The sequence below is a fragment of the Cotesia glomerata genome, linkage group LG10 (genome assembly GCF_020080835.1).
Source record: "Cotesia glomerata isolate CgM1 linkage group LG10, MPM_Cglom_v2.3, whole genome shotgun sequence".
Taxonomy (NCBI): Eukaryota; Metazoa; Arthropoda; class Insecta; order Hymenoptera; family Braconidae; genus Cotesia; species Cotesia glomerata.
This window is the reverse complement of record NC_058167.1, coordinates 3,051,532-3,068,635: the sequence shown is the minus strand read 5'-3', so window position 1 is coordinate 3,068,635 and position 17,104 is coordinate 3,051,532. Positions and strand designations below refer to the sequence as shown.

The window sequence follows — 17,104 nt, the reverse complement described above, 5'->3', positions numbered from 1 at the left end:
AATAATATTAGATGATAATTTTAATATAAGAATAATTCTAGTGACTTGGTGATTTAACATATTTTATGTAAATCAACCTTTTTTTGGTACAATATGATAATTTTTGAAATTTTCAAACTATAACATTATCACTAAACATTATCATAAATCACATTATCACTAAATTACATTATTTTTATTATAATTATAGTATATTGCACTAATGACGCAACATGAAGTGCTGACGGAAAAAGTATGTATTAAAGAGAAGAACGTACAATGCGTGAGAGCCGATGTAGGCACTATTGCGCGTACGCGTTCATTTATTCCGAGGATAGAAACTGCTGCTTTATTCCGGCTGCAAGCGGAAGGTATTTGAACTTTCGGCTTAAGCAGGAGAAAATATACTATTATGGGTGAATTTTTTAAAATCTCAAAATCTCGATTTTAAAAAAATTTGATTGTTTTTTACAGGAGTACAAATTTATTGATGATGATAAGCTTATTGGGCTTGAGTAGAAAACGAATTCTTCAAAAATTAATATTTAATATATTTCTCAAATTTAATAATAATAAAATATCTATTGCAGCTGATTTATTTGGAAAATATTGATATATATTCAGTGTATCAACTCTTACAAAACTAGATCAACATTATTTGATGCTTCATTTTCATTATTAAGAAAATGAGAATTTAGATATATTATTGCGTATCGTTGTTGAATTCGCTTTCAAATTTTGCACACTAAGGATATCACCAATAAATTTTTCACCCTACAACAAATAATCAAACTTTTTCTAAATTGATTTTTTTCAAATATTAAAAAATTAAAAAATTATTTTTGCAAATCCTCTGAAATAATTAAAGACCCGGATCTTCACAAAAACTTTTGGAATATTTGGATGTAGTGAGTCAACAAACCTATGACTTAGTTAAGGTACCAGCCTTTCAATCAAATGAAACGCGGCACCTACATTAATTTAAATTAATTGACAATAAACAATGGATAATTAATAATTCAATCAATAATGGATTAATTTAAATTAGCTGACAATAAACTTTATAAAGCTTAAAAATTAATAATTTAAAGATTTTAAATTATAAAAAAAAATAATTTATATTTTAATGGTAAATATTGCACAATTACAACACCACTTTTTTTTTTCGCTGATGTAATTGCTCGACCTAAATAAGTGTTCATTTTTTTTAACTCGATTTGTATTCTTTCTTCCGAGTAATTACGGTCGGTGAGAAATTCTTCGAAATGATACGATAGAAGCTCTACTTTCCTAGGTGTTAGAGCTTGTTTGTCCTCGGTATTTTTCTGTCTACGGACCACTTTATTAATTAGTTCTTCTCGCGGCCATATCGCATGTGTCATTTTTGTGATAAACTCAGATGGTCGATCAGATCTAGCGGCTTCTCTTTGTGCAGCACTTGGAATATATAAACCATCACCGATCAGGAACTGATCGTTTTGAAGATGATTTATGTTTCGATTTCGACCTCGTTCTCGTTGTAGAGCATTTAGTCGAAATTGTTGTCTTGCGGCCAACTGTATACGATTTTTTCGTAGAGCTTCTAGCTGCTGTCGCTGCTCTGCTTCTTGTCGTTGGAGCTCTCGCCGTCGCTGTGCTTCTAGCAGTTGTTGTTGCTCTGCTTCCTGTTGCTCCGCATCCTGTCGCTGAAGTTCTCGCTCTCGCTGGGCTTCTAGCAGTTGTTGTTGCTCTGCTTCCTGTTGCAGAAGTTCTTGCAATTGTTGCACTTCTTGCTGTTGGTCGTCTTCCTGCGGTTGCTCGTGTAACGGTAGTGGTAGTTCAAAGTTTAACTGTTCTTCATTTTCTAATGGTTCTATCCCTTGATCTTTGTCTTCTCTTGATCTTTTCTTACTTTGATCATCTTCCAAAATTGGCCGTTGCTGAAACTTACGCTGTTGAAAATTTATTTATTAAATAAATTAGTCGGTAAATTAAATTTTAAATCATTTCGGATTAGTAATAATGTCAAATTTTTTTTTCTTTAACCAATTAGAAACTTTGTATAATTAATCAGCTTGTAAATAAATGGTAAAAAAATTTTTTTTTGACGTACGAAAAAAAATTCTCACAGTCAAAGGTACGCACATAAGATAACATAACATTTTTTTTTTATTTTTCTATAGATTTATACATTGAACACATTTTTTCATCAATTGGTTAAAGAAAATTTTTTTATATACCTTTCTAATACTAGTAAAACGATGTTTATATGGACAGAAAAATATTAGATTGATGATAATATGGTCAATAAACAAATTATATACATCCTAAAGATGATTGTATTAAAGGCTGCCAGAAGTAATTACTGAAGACTAACGTGTCTTTTCGTTATAAAAAAAAAACATCTGATGTAACTTTTAATTTTTGCGTGTTTATCGTTAATTTTTTTTTATTTTTATTTTTTTATAAACGTTATAAAAGACGTTTTATACGATATATGTGGTATGACAAATTATAAGGCAATCATCTAAAAAATTTATATTTCTTTACAAAAAGTTACCGATATAAGAAAAAAACTTCCTTAGAAAAGTTATATTTTATTTTTTGTATGTATTATCTCAACTTGGCATACAATGCGTGCAAATCTTTCAACCAAACAATTTTTTGACTACTTTTTTAATTATTATTAATTTTTTTTTTATCATTAACTTGAATGTTTTTTTGCGGATCCCACAAGATTTTTAAATAAGTTGTGTTAAAAATAAATTAAAATTATGGATATAAAAATTCGTATATTGATTGAAAAAAAATTTTAATGATCAAAACTTTAGCAATACCTATATAGAAATTCATGAAATGGTGCAAGAAATTTTGAGTCTTACGAAATAAAAATTTGAAAAAAAATTATATCCAGATATCATCAAAAAATATATAAGTTTCAAATGTATAAAAAAACGCACAAAAATACAGTTATCAAGATGACTTTATAAAATTATGTTTATAGTCTTCATCCTCATGAAAGAACTTGAGCCCAGAACGTTTATATAATATATATCTAGGGGAATTGTTTATGTGTACACTGTAGAAAATTGAATGTGGAAATTAAGATGATGCCAAAACGGAGATAGATTTTTGTATGAAACAAATCAGAGTACGTTTCTTATTTGATTTAAATCTATTTAATTTACTGAAAAAAAGTTCTTTATACTAAGTATCAATAAATAATTTAAATAAGTTATTTGAAATTTATGTTTGAGAATATCAATAACATTTTTTTCTAGTTTGTTGACTTTAAAAATGATTTACGTTGTAAAAGATTTTGTTTTTAAGTCATATAGACAAATCTTAACATAATAAATATCAAATAATCAATTATTAAGATTATTTAAATAAAATTTTTTTTTTAATGTTAATGAAATTAATACACGGACAAAATTTCTATAAAAAGTTGCTTGCAGCAATTAGAACAAATGAATGGTGACATTCACTATCGTATTTTGTTTAATAGTACACGTATCTTCCCATGTAGAAAAATATTATATTGCAATATAATCTGAATATAATAATTTGCGCATATAATGGAATATAATCAGATTATATTGTAATATAATTAGATTATATTGCAATATAATGCATTATAATGTAAACTGAAAAGCTTTAAATTCTGGAGTTTAGATAATTTTGCTGTAAATAATCTAAATTTTATTAAGAATAATTATTAATACACTTAATTACTGCATAACATTTTTATTCGATTTAACTTACAGGTCAATAAATATTTACAATACGTTTTTGTCAAAATTAGCTTTGTAAACTTAAATTTTTTAGCAAACAAACATAATTTTTTACTTTTAAAATTTTTCCTCCGATGTCATCAAGTTGAACCGCTACTAAACGAAACGTCTCTCGAATTTCTGTGATGTAATCTAATTGAGTTTTCTTTTCGTCAGTTATGGTCACTATAATAGAGTCTATAGAGCAGGGAATCAATTCTCGTACAATTGCAAATGAAAAATTTCTAAAAGATATAAAAAATTGAATTATACCAAAACATTGATTGTTATTCCATGAAATACAAGAGTTGCACCTTTTTTTTTCTCTGAGATAATTTTCCGAACTATAAATTTTGGAATCAATTGTTGCTCTGGCATGAATTGTAAATACTTCCCGCTCTAGAATGTCAACGTCTATCAAAGTTTCGTTATGTATCGCTAACAGTACTGGTCTCGTAACTAATTTATTACTTAATGAGTTCGTCATAATAATTTTACCTTTGTCTATATTTTTTTCACGGTTAAATTTTGATTTCAAGTTATTCTTTGCATTAAATAATTCCATTGTATTCGCAATTTCTAGATTTATTTTATTGGGACCGTGTATGCACTTCAAAATTTCTCTATTCCCATCTTCAAATGAAAACGCTGACCAGCCTGGTATTGGACCCCATAATCTGACGAAACGTGATAAATGAATAAGTTGGTGAACAATAAAAGTGCATTTATTCAGTTCATATAGTCTTTCAAATCCTGTGCAAAACTTCTGAATAAGTTCTTCAGCTACATCAATTTCTTCTGTCTTGATCTGTTTTTGTAAAAAAATTGCCGTTGCCTTAACGAGAAGAAGAAAGTTTTCGTAGTATTTTTCAATTAATTTTCCTCGTAGTAAAATAGGGAAATAAAGTAAACAAAGATTCAAAATTTCAGAGCTCTTGTAAAAAGACTTATACTTCAGGTTTCTTGGTACTCTGTGGATGTTATCAGGAACACGGATGTCATTTATTTCCCGGTTTAATATTTTTAAACATCCCTTTTCAAAAAACGTCGGTGACCAGATTTGAATCAGTGATTTAAATACGCCAATGAGCCCGTGCATATACTCAGGAACGAAACCAATAGAGAGATCAAAATATGGTATTAACCCAGCGATGGAAACTCCTTTGATACCTCTCATATGCTCACGATTTTCATTAAAAGCAGTTTCAGCACATCGGATAATGCTAGCATCTGTACGAGGAGGGTATTCTTTTAAAAAAGTAAATGAGTGATTGTGACCAGATCCAATAGCACAAGTTTGTCCTGGATGTTCACAGTATGGGCAGCTGAAAGCGCCGTTATAAAGCATTATTTCCATCACAGCAGCTCGAGCAGGAGCATCTAAACATGCTATTGGAGCTATAGCGATGCTGTGGTGATTCCCTTCTTGAGGATGGTTCCATGAAAAACCCTTGTCAAATAAATTTTGAAGAGTAGATACAAATGGTGTCAAAAACGAAGTCGTTTTTGGCTTTTGGTGATAGCTGTAGTATAAACCAGCTGTTATTTGAAAGGACCGGCGGAGTTTTACGTTAATATTTAATATTTGAAGTTGAACAGGCCACAATTGACCATTAGAACTATTTGATACTGGAGCACCGTCGAGATTCCACATTAAAAAAAGATCGTATTTGTTCATATTGGCCAGTCTAGTAATTTTTTTTATCTGTTCTCCATCCATGATATCTGTTAATAAGTCATCTTGGTCTCTTCTCATTTCTTCATTTTTATCTATTAACGAATACAAATTTCTTCGCTCAAAATAATCTTTTAAGGTTGGAATTATATCATATTCGACGAAAACATCTACTCTTGAAGTTCGTTGACAATCTTCACACATAGAATCATCTTGATGAGTATGAAACTCACCTCTATAATGCCCACATCCTTCACAGATTACATGTTTGTGAATCGCAGTGTCAAAGGAAGGTATCTCAGACTTCAAAAATTTTTTAAATTGATATTTATTTCTAGGGACATTATTTGGTTGAGGTAAAATATTGTGGAGCAATTGTAAAATTTCTTCTGTTGCTTTTTTAGTCAGTGAGTTCGTCAGTGAGCATTCTAGAATTTTAAAAATGAAATTACCACAATTGATTGGTGAATTGTTGTACAGGGGCTTTTCTGACCACGCCGTATCATCTTCATCTTCACTTTCATTCTTAGAAGAATCATCATCATCATCATCATGAGAAGCAGTATTGTTTGAGGAATATGAATGCAAACCAATATTTTCTTCACAATTATTATTATTCGAATCATTTAAATTATTTTCTTCAATAATCTCACTCAAAAATTTGTAACTTGTGTCTGAAATATTTTGTTTAATGTCAGTTATTTCTTCTTTCCTCTTTTGTACTCGATTTTTTGTTCTTCGAGGAATTTTATGCTATGTAAATAAATAAAAATAAATTATTGCATTCAAATCACCAAGTACAGTAAATATTTCTTACATTATCTGGATCAGTGAGATATTTATAGTATCGTTTACTCATTTTTACTATTTATTATTATTATTATGGATTATAGTCTAAGTTATTAAAGGATAAATTTATAACACATAAATATATAATACTATCGTCGATTAAAAACAAACGATAGTTAATAAAAACAATAGTCATTTATTATAGTAATCTGCGAGTATACAAAACTAAACAACTAACCAACCTATACTCTGAATTTACATTTACATAATTGAAAATGCAATATTTAATATCAGAAGATGATGTCCGTTTTTACATACGAGAATTGAAATCAATCGTCCAAGAGAGTGAAGCGATCATAACGGTAGGATCTAAAGTGTTATTCTATCATCCTGAAAATGTGAGTCAAAGAAAACAAAAATTATTAAACGGAATAGTTATAAAAATGTCTCGTGAGTACTCTTACATATTAATAAATTATTTTTTTTTTATTTTTTTTATTTTACTGTTAATAAACTAGATTTAATGACATTTTGTCTTATATTCAAGATAGTTGTTAAGTTATTTAAATAATAAATTAATATTCTAGGATCAGAAAAATTACTTCAAAATGAATTGGATAAAATTGTGTTACAAAGAGAAAAAGTTCAAGGAAAATCTGACAAAAGTACTCCTGATAAATTAAGTCAAAAAAAATTTGTACAACCAGCAGAAAAAGGGAAAAAAATTAATCAGAAAGTAAGTATTATTTGACCTTAATTTACATGATTATTTTTCAACTCTTGCTTATTTTACGTAGGATCCGCAAAAAGAAGCCCAACGTGTCAACAGCTATCGAACTATGGACTATCTTCAAAAAAATAAACCGCACTGGAGATTTAATCTACCATTCACTCAAGAATATAATGAAGAATCTCAAAAAGCAAATAACGTAATATTTTATTTTATTTTTATTTGTAATTATCTTAAAGAGAATTAACTTTCAGGAACAAAAGGCGTTTAACAAACAAAAATTAGAATTGCACAAATTTTTGGTTAACGATTTAAAGCCAATGTTAACTGACGCAATATTTAAAACAAATAATATAATAGATTTCCTCGGTTTTTCTCCTGTTACCTCTTCAAACACAAATAATGCGATTAACTCACAAGAGCTTTCAATTGAACATCCTACTGATCTACAGCAACATCATCCATTCCAGTTTCCGAATCCTTTTTCTAACTCTTTGGAATGTCTCACTTCTGATGATAATAATAATTCATTAGAGAATTGTCAACGACAAATTTCACCAGCTTCAGCAGTACACCAGAGTAGAGTTTTAGCTCTACGTGGTAATTTGTATTTAATTTTATCATAATGTTTTTTATTAAATAAAAAAATTTTCAGACACACGTCAACAGAATTCCGAATATCATCGAAATCCACCATCGACCTCATTTTATCATAATGATTCATCCATGTTAAGCCGCCCTAAACCGAAAATTATTAACACTCAAAACTTATCTAACCAATTGCAAAACCTCTATCCTGTACAGAAAGTAAAAACTAATTATAATAATAATCAAAATCCACCGACTAAAAATGTTCAACAATTACCAATCCCTTCACTGTGCCAGAGTCAGATTCGTACTTTTCCAAGTATTTTTTTTATCAATAGTTTATACATTTGACATACTTAACCTAATTAATTTCCAGCAATGTACTCTGATGATTTACCACCTGGATCAATGAGTAAATCTACAGAACAATCTCCAACATATCAACATAACTTGTCTTCAGCTTATTTTTCTCATCGTCAACCTTACAAACCAAATCAAGAATATTATAACCAACCAATGTCGCACAAAAATGGATCATCATCAGTGAATGATCGTTATGATTTACCCCAATATCGTCAACAATCAACAGTACGTGAATACGCAGCTATCGCCGACCCTGAATTTGATGAGATCCCATCAGAATTACTCCGAAATGATCGCTCCGCATACGAAAAGTACCAATTATCACCATCGCTTATTGATCACTCTTCCTCAACAAACATACGTTCAAAGAGAGATGTTGATTCTGAAAATTTATGTTTTGATGAGTCTCATGTACAAAATCGTTCATCACGGGCTATGTCTACTGTGAGTCGTTCACCGATTTCGCCACTTCAAGATAAACGTCGCAAACGTAAGAACAATATTTATTTTCAAATATATAATAAACAACTAATAAATTGATTAAATTCAATTCAATGAAAGGCTTACGTATAACGAGCTCAATGTCGTCTGATGATGGAGAACGAAAAATTGAGAAAATTTCACAGGAATCGGCAAGGAATGGTTCTCGCAAACCTACTTCTAAGAAAATGACGCCATCGGACACTCAATTGACATTGCGCTATCCTGACGACGAATCAGCTGGCACTTCGGAATTAATACCTCAGAGGGGTATCTATGTTAACTCTCAAGGTTTAAAAAATTTAAAAGGCTCGACCAGCGATTTGAGAAGCTTTGCCAGAGGACTGTTAACATTAATTTTCACTGACGAGGCAATGAAAACTTGCACCCTGTCTAACTCTATTAGAGGGAAAAAAAAAAGAAAAGGGTCAAAGTGGCGAAACCCATTCTTATTTAGATCAGAATGGATTGAAAGTTTTGCTGGGTAAAACAATAATAGTTTCAAAAATAATAATTTTTACTCTACAGCACAGTTTGAAGAAAAAAATTTTATTGTATAGTATTTCATTTGATCAATCAATTTCTTTTATTTTCAGAATACTTAGATATTTATAGAAAGGAGCAGGGATGGAAGAAGTTGGATGAACAAACCATCAAACAAAGCCTTCGCAACAAACTAGTTGCTAGCAGAGAATAGGAGATTTGAGTCTAAAATTTGTATGAGGAAAGTTATTTTTTTCGTTGATTTCAATTCATATTAACAATACTTATTCATTCAATTTTCATTTATATTTACTGTTAAAAATGTCATAATTATTATAATAAAATAATTTTTTAAAAACCTTAAATCTTAATCATTAAATATTAATAGCATTACTTCTTCTAGCTACTTTTAACCACTTATTTAAAGTTTAAAATTTTAAATTGGACTGAGTTTGCACCACATCAGGTACAATTAAGTTTGTTTAATCGTTTAATTATACTTCCAGCCTCGTTATCATGTACAAACTGTAAATATTCAGAGACTGACAACAAATTTTTTATTTTTCTTTTATTCAAGAAGTGAAAAATAAATTTTTACTTATTGTTTTTCATAGAAGATTGTTTGTCACAGAACGTAGTAAAACTTGAAATTTTTCTAACCATCTCATCATTTTCCGTGTGAGATCCAAGCTCACTCCTGCGTCTGCTATTTTAAATGTCGATGAATTCTGCGCACTGTGGGCAGTGAAACTCTCATCAACACACCACACTCTAAAAGAAAATTTTGTATCCACAGGTTAAGCGTTTCCGCCGAGACAGCATTTTCATTTTAAATATTTTTAATAAAAAATACTACAAAAAGTAGTATATAATGTTAACTTTATAAACTCAAAAAACTATTTTCGGTCTACATTATAATGAATTATATTGCAATATAATCTGATTATATTCCATTATATGCGCAAATTATTATATTCAGATTATATTCCAATATAATATTTTTCTACATGGGTTACCAATCATTATACGATAATAATAATTTTAAACATTTTTTTTTTTAAGCACTGAAATTTGAATTAAACAATACATTTTCACTTTACATTATTTACTTATTATTTGAAATGATAATTTGAGTCATCATTTAATTAGGTTTCGTACATATACTTTTTTTTATTATTTTCTATTTCTCATTTACTTACTGATTCGTGTATTGTTAAATTTAATTTTTAGTGCTTATCTGAAAAAATTTAATTATTATAATTATTTCTTAGTGGTCATTTATATACAAATGCTAGATTAAACTACGATCAATGGTAAATGTAAATATGAGAATAGAAAAACCTACGATCCCATAATTGGGAGAATTATCGTTATATAAATTATTTAAACTAAAAATAGAAGATCATTGACGCTACTACAGAATTGTTAACGTAAAAAATTTAAAAAGTTATATTGACTTTTAATATTTTTAATTTTGCACGTTGTAACTTTTTAACGAATATTAACTATTTTGTTACATTTATTAAGAAGAAAAATATCTCGTTAAGGAGATTTCTTTCATTCAATTCGTTATATAATTAAAATCTTTTTTAAGTATTTCACTCTACAGTTATTAAATAAATTGTAAATTATTAATTTCACGTACACTCCGCAAGTTATCCCTCAATTTTCGCCAGTGTATTCAATTAATATAAACACTATTTTATTTTGGCATATACTCAGAAAAAAAATTAACTTGAATCAAGAGAAAAATTCTTAAACCAAAAAAATAATTTTGAAGAGTTTCACTGTCTTCAATCTAAACGAAAAATTCTTGAATCAAGTAAAATTTATATAAACTGAGAAAAATTTCTTAAAGAATTTTTAAACTTAAACCAAGAAAATTCAATTTTTTTAAATTATTTGATTGATTCAAGTTAATTTTTTTTTCCTGTGTATCTACAACGAAATTTACATGTCTATATTTTTCAATATTGAATATTTTTTTTAACTTCAAGATGAGCACAATGATATTTGTTCAGTATAACAAAAACACACTATAAAATAATACGAGCTATTAACATTGATTATTTTTAAATTTCTTAAATTATAATTTATCTTAAAAAAAAAAAAAAAAAAACAAAAAAAGTATTTAATGACAGACTAATCGATATCCTTAATGTAAGAGATAAAATTTTATGAATGAAATTTATTTTTTAAAAATATATCATTCGTTATTAAACTGAAAAATTATTTTATTAAATAATTTTCTTGTTTTATTCAACTATAAAATTGTTAAAAATAATTACTTGATCAAATTTTTTATTATTCAAATTTTTTTATCATTATTTTATTTTAATTGAAAAAATATAAGATACTGCAAAAAAAGTTTTAATAATTTTTATCATTGGAAATTTCTTTTCTTGAAATTATTCAAACCATTACCTATATATGGTGAAATTTTTTTAATTTCTAGTACATCATATTGTTACGATAAACTTTGTATATTAATAAAAAAAAACATTATCCTGATTTAAGCAAGCAATTTTTGAATCAAGATCATATTGCTAAAATTTTACAATCTTGAATGAAGTAAAAAAATTCTTGACTCCAGTAAAATTTAATTATCGTTTTTTAGGTCAAAAATTTTTGTAATTGATTTGAGATTACCAAATTCTTTAAACTGATATTCTTGGCTTAGGATTTATTTTAATGAATCAAGTTAACATTGATTTTTACTCATTAATTTTTTCTATTTTTAAAATAACATTGACTTTTTCTCATGAATTAAGTTAAGTTAGAATAAAGACATTTATCTAACCTAAAGTAGTTGAAACTGTTTGACTTCAAACTAAATATCGATTATATATTTTAATAATATTTAAAAAAACTCAAGCTCTTCTTTATTTCTTTAAACTCTTCTTCAAAACTTTAATTTTACGTCATAAGGATACGTATAATATAGTTTAATTTATACTAAATTTAATCATATTTTCACCACAGCTTTTTTCACGAACAAATTTCTAAAATTTTACTACACTTACACAGAAAATTTGCTATTGAAATAAATAACAAAAATGCAAACGTTGGTCACGTGTCGTTTTTTTTTTCCAAGCCACAATTAATAACGATTAAGTATTTAAACAAAAAATTGAGTATTTAATAAAATAATCATTTTTTCAATTTTAGTTAGTGCTGATACATATATTAATAAACCTTTTTGTACCTTACTTGATCCAGCTTGCATATTAAATTTACTATTGTGAGCAGTCCTTGGCAGATTAGAATTTTGAATTGTTGATAAATTTTCTCTATTCGTTTCATTATTCCTCAATTCAAATTCAAGCTCTTCGTCATATGTATCATCATCGTTTTCTTTTTCTTCTTCGTTCTGTTTATCCTCGTTATTATCGTCTGAATCTTTGTTTCCCTGCTAAACATTCAAAATGTTTTAAAATATGAAATTTTAACTTTTCATTGTTACCTTTGATTCAAGAGTATTGAATTTTACATTACTCTTACATTTTACATTTTTAATATAGAATACATACCTTATTTCTAACTAGACTATCCTTTTGGTGAGCTTTTAGGCTTTCGTCAACCCTACTTTTTCTTGATGATACCAAATTTCGTTTCTTATTCTGGAAAAAAAAATGTATATATACATGTGTCATGAGAAGTTCTTTAAGGTTGACTAAAAATGCTTAACAAAATTACTTGTACATACTTTTTTAACTCTCTTAGCCTTTGGAACACCTGCTTCTTCATTTTCCGATGAGGAGGTACAGAGCGACGAATAATTTATTTTTGGAATCCGATAACACAAGTTAGGATTTTGTAATTCCTTGACAGAATCTGAAGTTTAAAATGCATTAGCTATCATGAATCAGTGTGGATGAATTTTTATAATATTTTTACATAATTATGATTTAAAAAAATAATTTACAACGAGTTTTCAACAAATTTTTGTTTTTTTTAATAATAATAACTTCCTATAATACGTGAAGGTTTTTTTTTAATCAAGCATGTTATATACAATATAAAAATGATTTTAATACTTAAAAATTATTTGTTAATATTTAATAAAATTTCATTCATCGGTTTATGAGCAAAAAAACGAAAACAAAAAAAAAACAGTTTTCTAATATTAATCTGAATGCATAACATAAATTAAAACATCTAGTTTAGTCAGTAAATATTCAAAGAAAAACTGTATAGTATTAACATAAGAAGTTTTTTAGATTTATAAATTTATCTAGTTTGAACAAATTTTATGAAAAGCGCAAAAACTTTTCATCTGATTTACGCCAGGATTTACTTGACAGTAAAAAAAAAGAAAAAAAAAAGGTTGAATAAACTGAATAGTTTTTGACTATTAAACACTTTTCGGTAAAATCGTTGAGGCGTAAATTAATTTCTTATGTCAAAAATTTTAATACAGATAAAATCAATTTTAACAAATACTCAATAAGTAATAAAACGTATACAAAATATTTTTGATGTTATAAATTATTCAATTTTTATAACTGACATAATAATTGATAAAATTGATAACATGATAACATAAAATATTTTTTGCTATTAATATTTTTTTGAAACAGTGCATAAGTACTTGTCAACGATTTCTTCATGTGTATGTTAATTAATTTTTGTTTACATATTGTCAACAATTAGCTATGTTTCAATATTTGTTTGCATTATATCATTTTCATAAAGTAAGGTACAGAAGTACATTTATTTTTTTTTATTTTAACTCAGACACACGTACACTGCCAACGAATTAATAAAAAAATACACAATTTAAGAACACGTTACAGTGCTCTTGAAATATAATTAAGATTTTTTTAACGAAAGCTTTTATTACTAAGATCAGTTATCAAAACGAAATAAAAAATTAAGTATAGCTATTTTCACGAATTAAGATTGTAACTTAAGCATTCATATTGTAAATTTATTAAAATTTAATTCACAATTACAAATAATAAAAAAAAAAGTAAAAATAAATAATTAAAAACAGTTGCAAACTGAACTACTTCGACTGATGTATATGTGCTCCTGGCGAGAGTGTACGTTTAGATATTACTTAAGATAAAAGTTTCTCTTTGTACTAATATACGTTAACAGCCGAGACCAGTGATTGCAGTTTCAATCGACTTAGCGAAACGAATGTAAATTTTGAAAAAACGTTTTTAGAGATAATAGATAATTTAATAAACTATTTCACCACAAAGCGTTTTTTTTTTTAATTTCATTCGTTTCGTGAAACCAATCGAAACTGCAATTGCTCTGCTTTTGGGAGTGCGACAGAGATAGTTCCGTTGAACTCCGTGAGAGCAAAGCGAGAAAAAGATGGTCTCGCCTGTTAAGAACTAAATCCTCGTCTTTAATGTTGTCTGTTTTTATGATCCTGAAGTTAGCCGTCAGCTGTCAATTTTAAAAATTTTTTTAACAAATTAATTATAATAAAAAAATGCTTCTAAAAATTTTCATTTATAATTTTTATTAATTTTCACATGTGAAATTTTTTAATAAAATTCTTTTTTATAATAATTTAACTGCTATAAAATTCTTAAAAAATTTCTAATGTCTGTCAACTTCAGTGTCATCCTTTTTTTTTTTTTTTTTTTTTTGTATTTTCGTTACAAAGCCGGACTACTTATTATTATTGTAATTACGTCACCCAAAAAAATATGAAAATTAACTTTGCAATTATTTGATCATTTTAAGAATTTTTTTATTAAATTAATTATAGCAAAGAAAATTGATATATGTAGAAATTTTAGAAATTAAATAATGAAATGTTTTTTAAATAATTTTTCGGATGAAATTTTTTCGTAAGAAAAAATTAAAAAATGGTCAAACGGCTGCTATCTTTGATGTCATAAAATAATTAATCGTTAAATAACGATTTGAGATGAATATATTTGATTGACTAACAGAAAAATATATATTGAACTGAAATTTTTTAAAAATTGTTGTTATAAACAATAATTTTGTTGGGTGGGGAGCATCTCTTCAGAGAATTTCTCTACATTTTATAATCCATCAGCAGAAATCTTTATTTTAAAAAACTCTCAGAATAAATCTCTACAATGAAAACAAATCAATTTAAAAAATCCTTCATTTGAAAATCTCTCATGAAACAATTGATTACAATGAAACTTCTCTATATCGTAAAACTCTCAGGCGATGCATCTCTCAGAAACAAAAGCTCGATATTTGCTAAATTCATGTGTATTCTTTTTTTATTAAAATAATCAAAAATATAATGTTCTAGTTATTAAGAATTATAACATCTATGAAATATTTTTTTAAATCTAGTTTTCATCGGACGGTCACATTTTGAGATCCTAAAGAACTTTATATTTTTGATTATTTTAATAAAAAAAAAATACACATGAATTTAGAAAATTATCGAGCTTTTGTTTCTGAGAGATGCATTGCCTGAGACTTTTACGATATAGAGAAGTTTCATTGTAATCAATTATTTCCTGAGAGGTTTTCAAATGAAGGATTTTTTAAATAGATTTGTTTTCATTGTAGAGTTTTAAACTGAGAGTTTTTTAAAATAAAGATATCTCCTGAAGGATTATAAAATGTAGAGAAATTCTATGCAGAGATGCCCCCAAGCCATTTTGTTATATTTGTTTGAAATAAAAAATTTTAATAGTTGTTAAATTTCTAAATATTAAAAATTTTGAAAATACTTGATAACGCAATTATAGAATAAAAAAAATATATAGAAGCAATACAAAAAAAATATTCAAAACATTATCTTAAACTATAATCTATTTTCGATCATTATTAGAAATATCATTTTTTATTAAATATTTTATGAAGAGATAAATATCTGTTTCGTAAAAAAAAAAATGATAATATTAATTATTCGTATGAAAATAAATGAAAATTAAGTTAGCCGACATTTAATAATAAAAAAAATTTTTTTTATTAAAAAAATCGATGCAAAAAAAAAAAAGAAAAAAAATTGCCATTTGTTAGAAACTTGAAAAACTCCAAGTGCAATTTTTAAAAAATATTTTTTTGTTCTAATTTAATTATTAAAAAAAAATAAAAAAATTAAAAGCGTCGGCTAACTTTATAGTATCATTGACAATGAAGTTAACCGGCATTTAAAAATTTTTAGAATTTTTTTTTATTGAAAAAATGATTACGAAAAAATAAAAAAAAAATTTTTACTTGTAAAAAACTTTAAAAACTGTAAGTGCAATTTTTTAAAAATATTTTTTTGTTCTAATTTAATTATTGAAAAAAAAAAAAAAATCAAAAAATTCAAAATGTTAGCTAATTTTAGTATTACATTATTCGTTGATCATTTTCGAAATATTTTTATCTTTGGCTAATTAAAAATAATTTAAACAACTTGCGGATACCTGTTAATTTTAGTTACGAAAAATATTAATAAATTTTGTTTACTAACCTGCTACACATAAAATTAAACATTTGTGTTTCACCCTGCCATCATTGTAACGATATACACGAGTTTTACTTTCTGTATTATATTCGTGAAAATCTGGTATGAACCGTGTCTCTAATATCACTTTTTTGTTGGATTGTCGTGGCAATAATACGAGTGCAAAACGCATTTTTTTTTTTTTAATAATTTTATTTTAAATAGATTTTATTTAAGAAATATCTATGACACAGAATCAAAAAGCGCATTCGACCGTCAACTACCGTATACTAATTCCTTGTCTGTACTGGCGCGTGCCAGTCAACGTAAATGTAAAACTATTTTACCCCTCCTAGCCCCACCACCACTTTAAGAAATAAGGTGCCGATAGACAAATAACAAACGAACAAGTGACCACGCTTGCTTGACGTTTTAAACAGTAGTAGTAGTATTCCTTAGGCTCTGGGCATTTTCCCCATTCGGGCGCAGTACTTGGCTTGATGTTTACTTATCTCTACATAACTACTAATGTATCTGACCTATGTATAGGATATATCTACATTATATACACGTATATACACTTAAAAGTATGAATATTTAGGTTTTTCTATATATGTATATACAGAGGACAAATTTCTTTATATGTATCAATTGAATCATTTAATTTGATATTTAATAATTATTTTTCTAATTTCAATCCAATATCTAATTACCGCTTAATTAAAAAAAAATTTTTTATTTTAACTATTTTGTTAATATATTGAAAAAGTTTTAAAAATTTTTTCAGTCTTAAACGAGTATGATTAAAAAAAAAAAACATTATACTGTATCAATAAGCAATTTCAAATTAGTTTGTTTACTGTAAAAAAAACATT

General features: G+C 26.7%; 1 protein-coding gene across 1 annotated transcript; it reads right to left on the bottom strand.

The window, feature by feature from the left end:
- Positions 1-1,030: 1,030 nt before the first annotated feature.
- Positions 1,031-16,918, bottom strand: LOC123273322 (trichohyalin-like). The gene is made up of 5 exons (XM_044740728.1): positions 16,257-16,918; positions 12,546-12,673; positions 12,370-12,459; positions 12,045-12,251; positions 1,031-1,910 (listed from the first exon to the last, which is right to left on the bottom strand). The coding sequence occupies exons 1-5, from the start codon at positions 16,420-16,422 to the stop codon at positions 1,074-1,076; spliced, it is 1,428 nt and encodes a 475-aa protein (XP_044596663.1). The 5' UTR covers positions 16,423-16,918; the 3' UTR covers positions 1,031-1,073.
- Between the last annotated feature and the right edge of the window lie 186 nt (positions 16,919-17,104).

What these genes read in the sequence shown, in the direction of transcription:
- LOC123273322 (XM_044740728.1), bottom strand. Translation starts at nt 16,422, where the DNA reads ATGCGTTTTGCACTCGTATTATTGCCACGACAATCCAACAAAAAAGTG. An exon ending in AGGCTAAGAGAGTTAAAAAA is followed by an intron (nt 12,460 to 12,545) that starts GTATGTACAAGT and finishes TTTTTTTTCCAG; the next exon opens with AATAAGAAACGAAATTTGGT. An exon ending in TGCAAGCTGGATCAAGTAAG is followed by an intron (nt 1,911 to 12,044) that starts GTACAAAAAGGT and finishes AATTTTCAACAG; the next exon opens with CGTAAGTTTCAGCAACGGCC.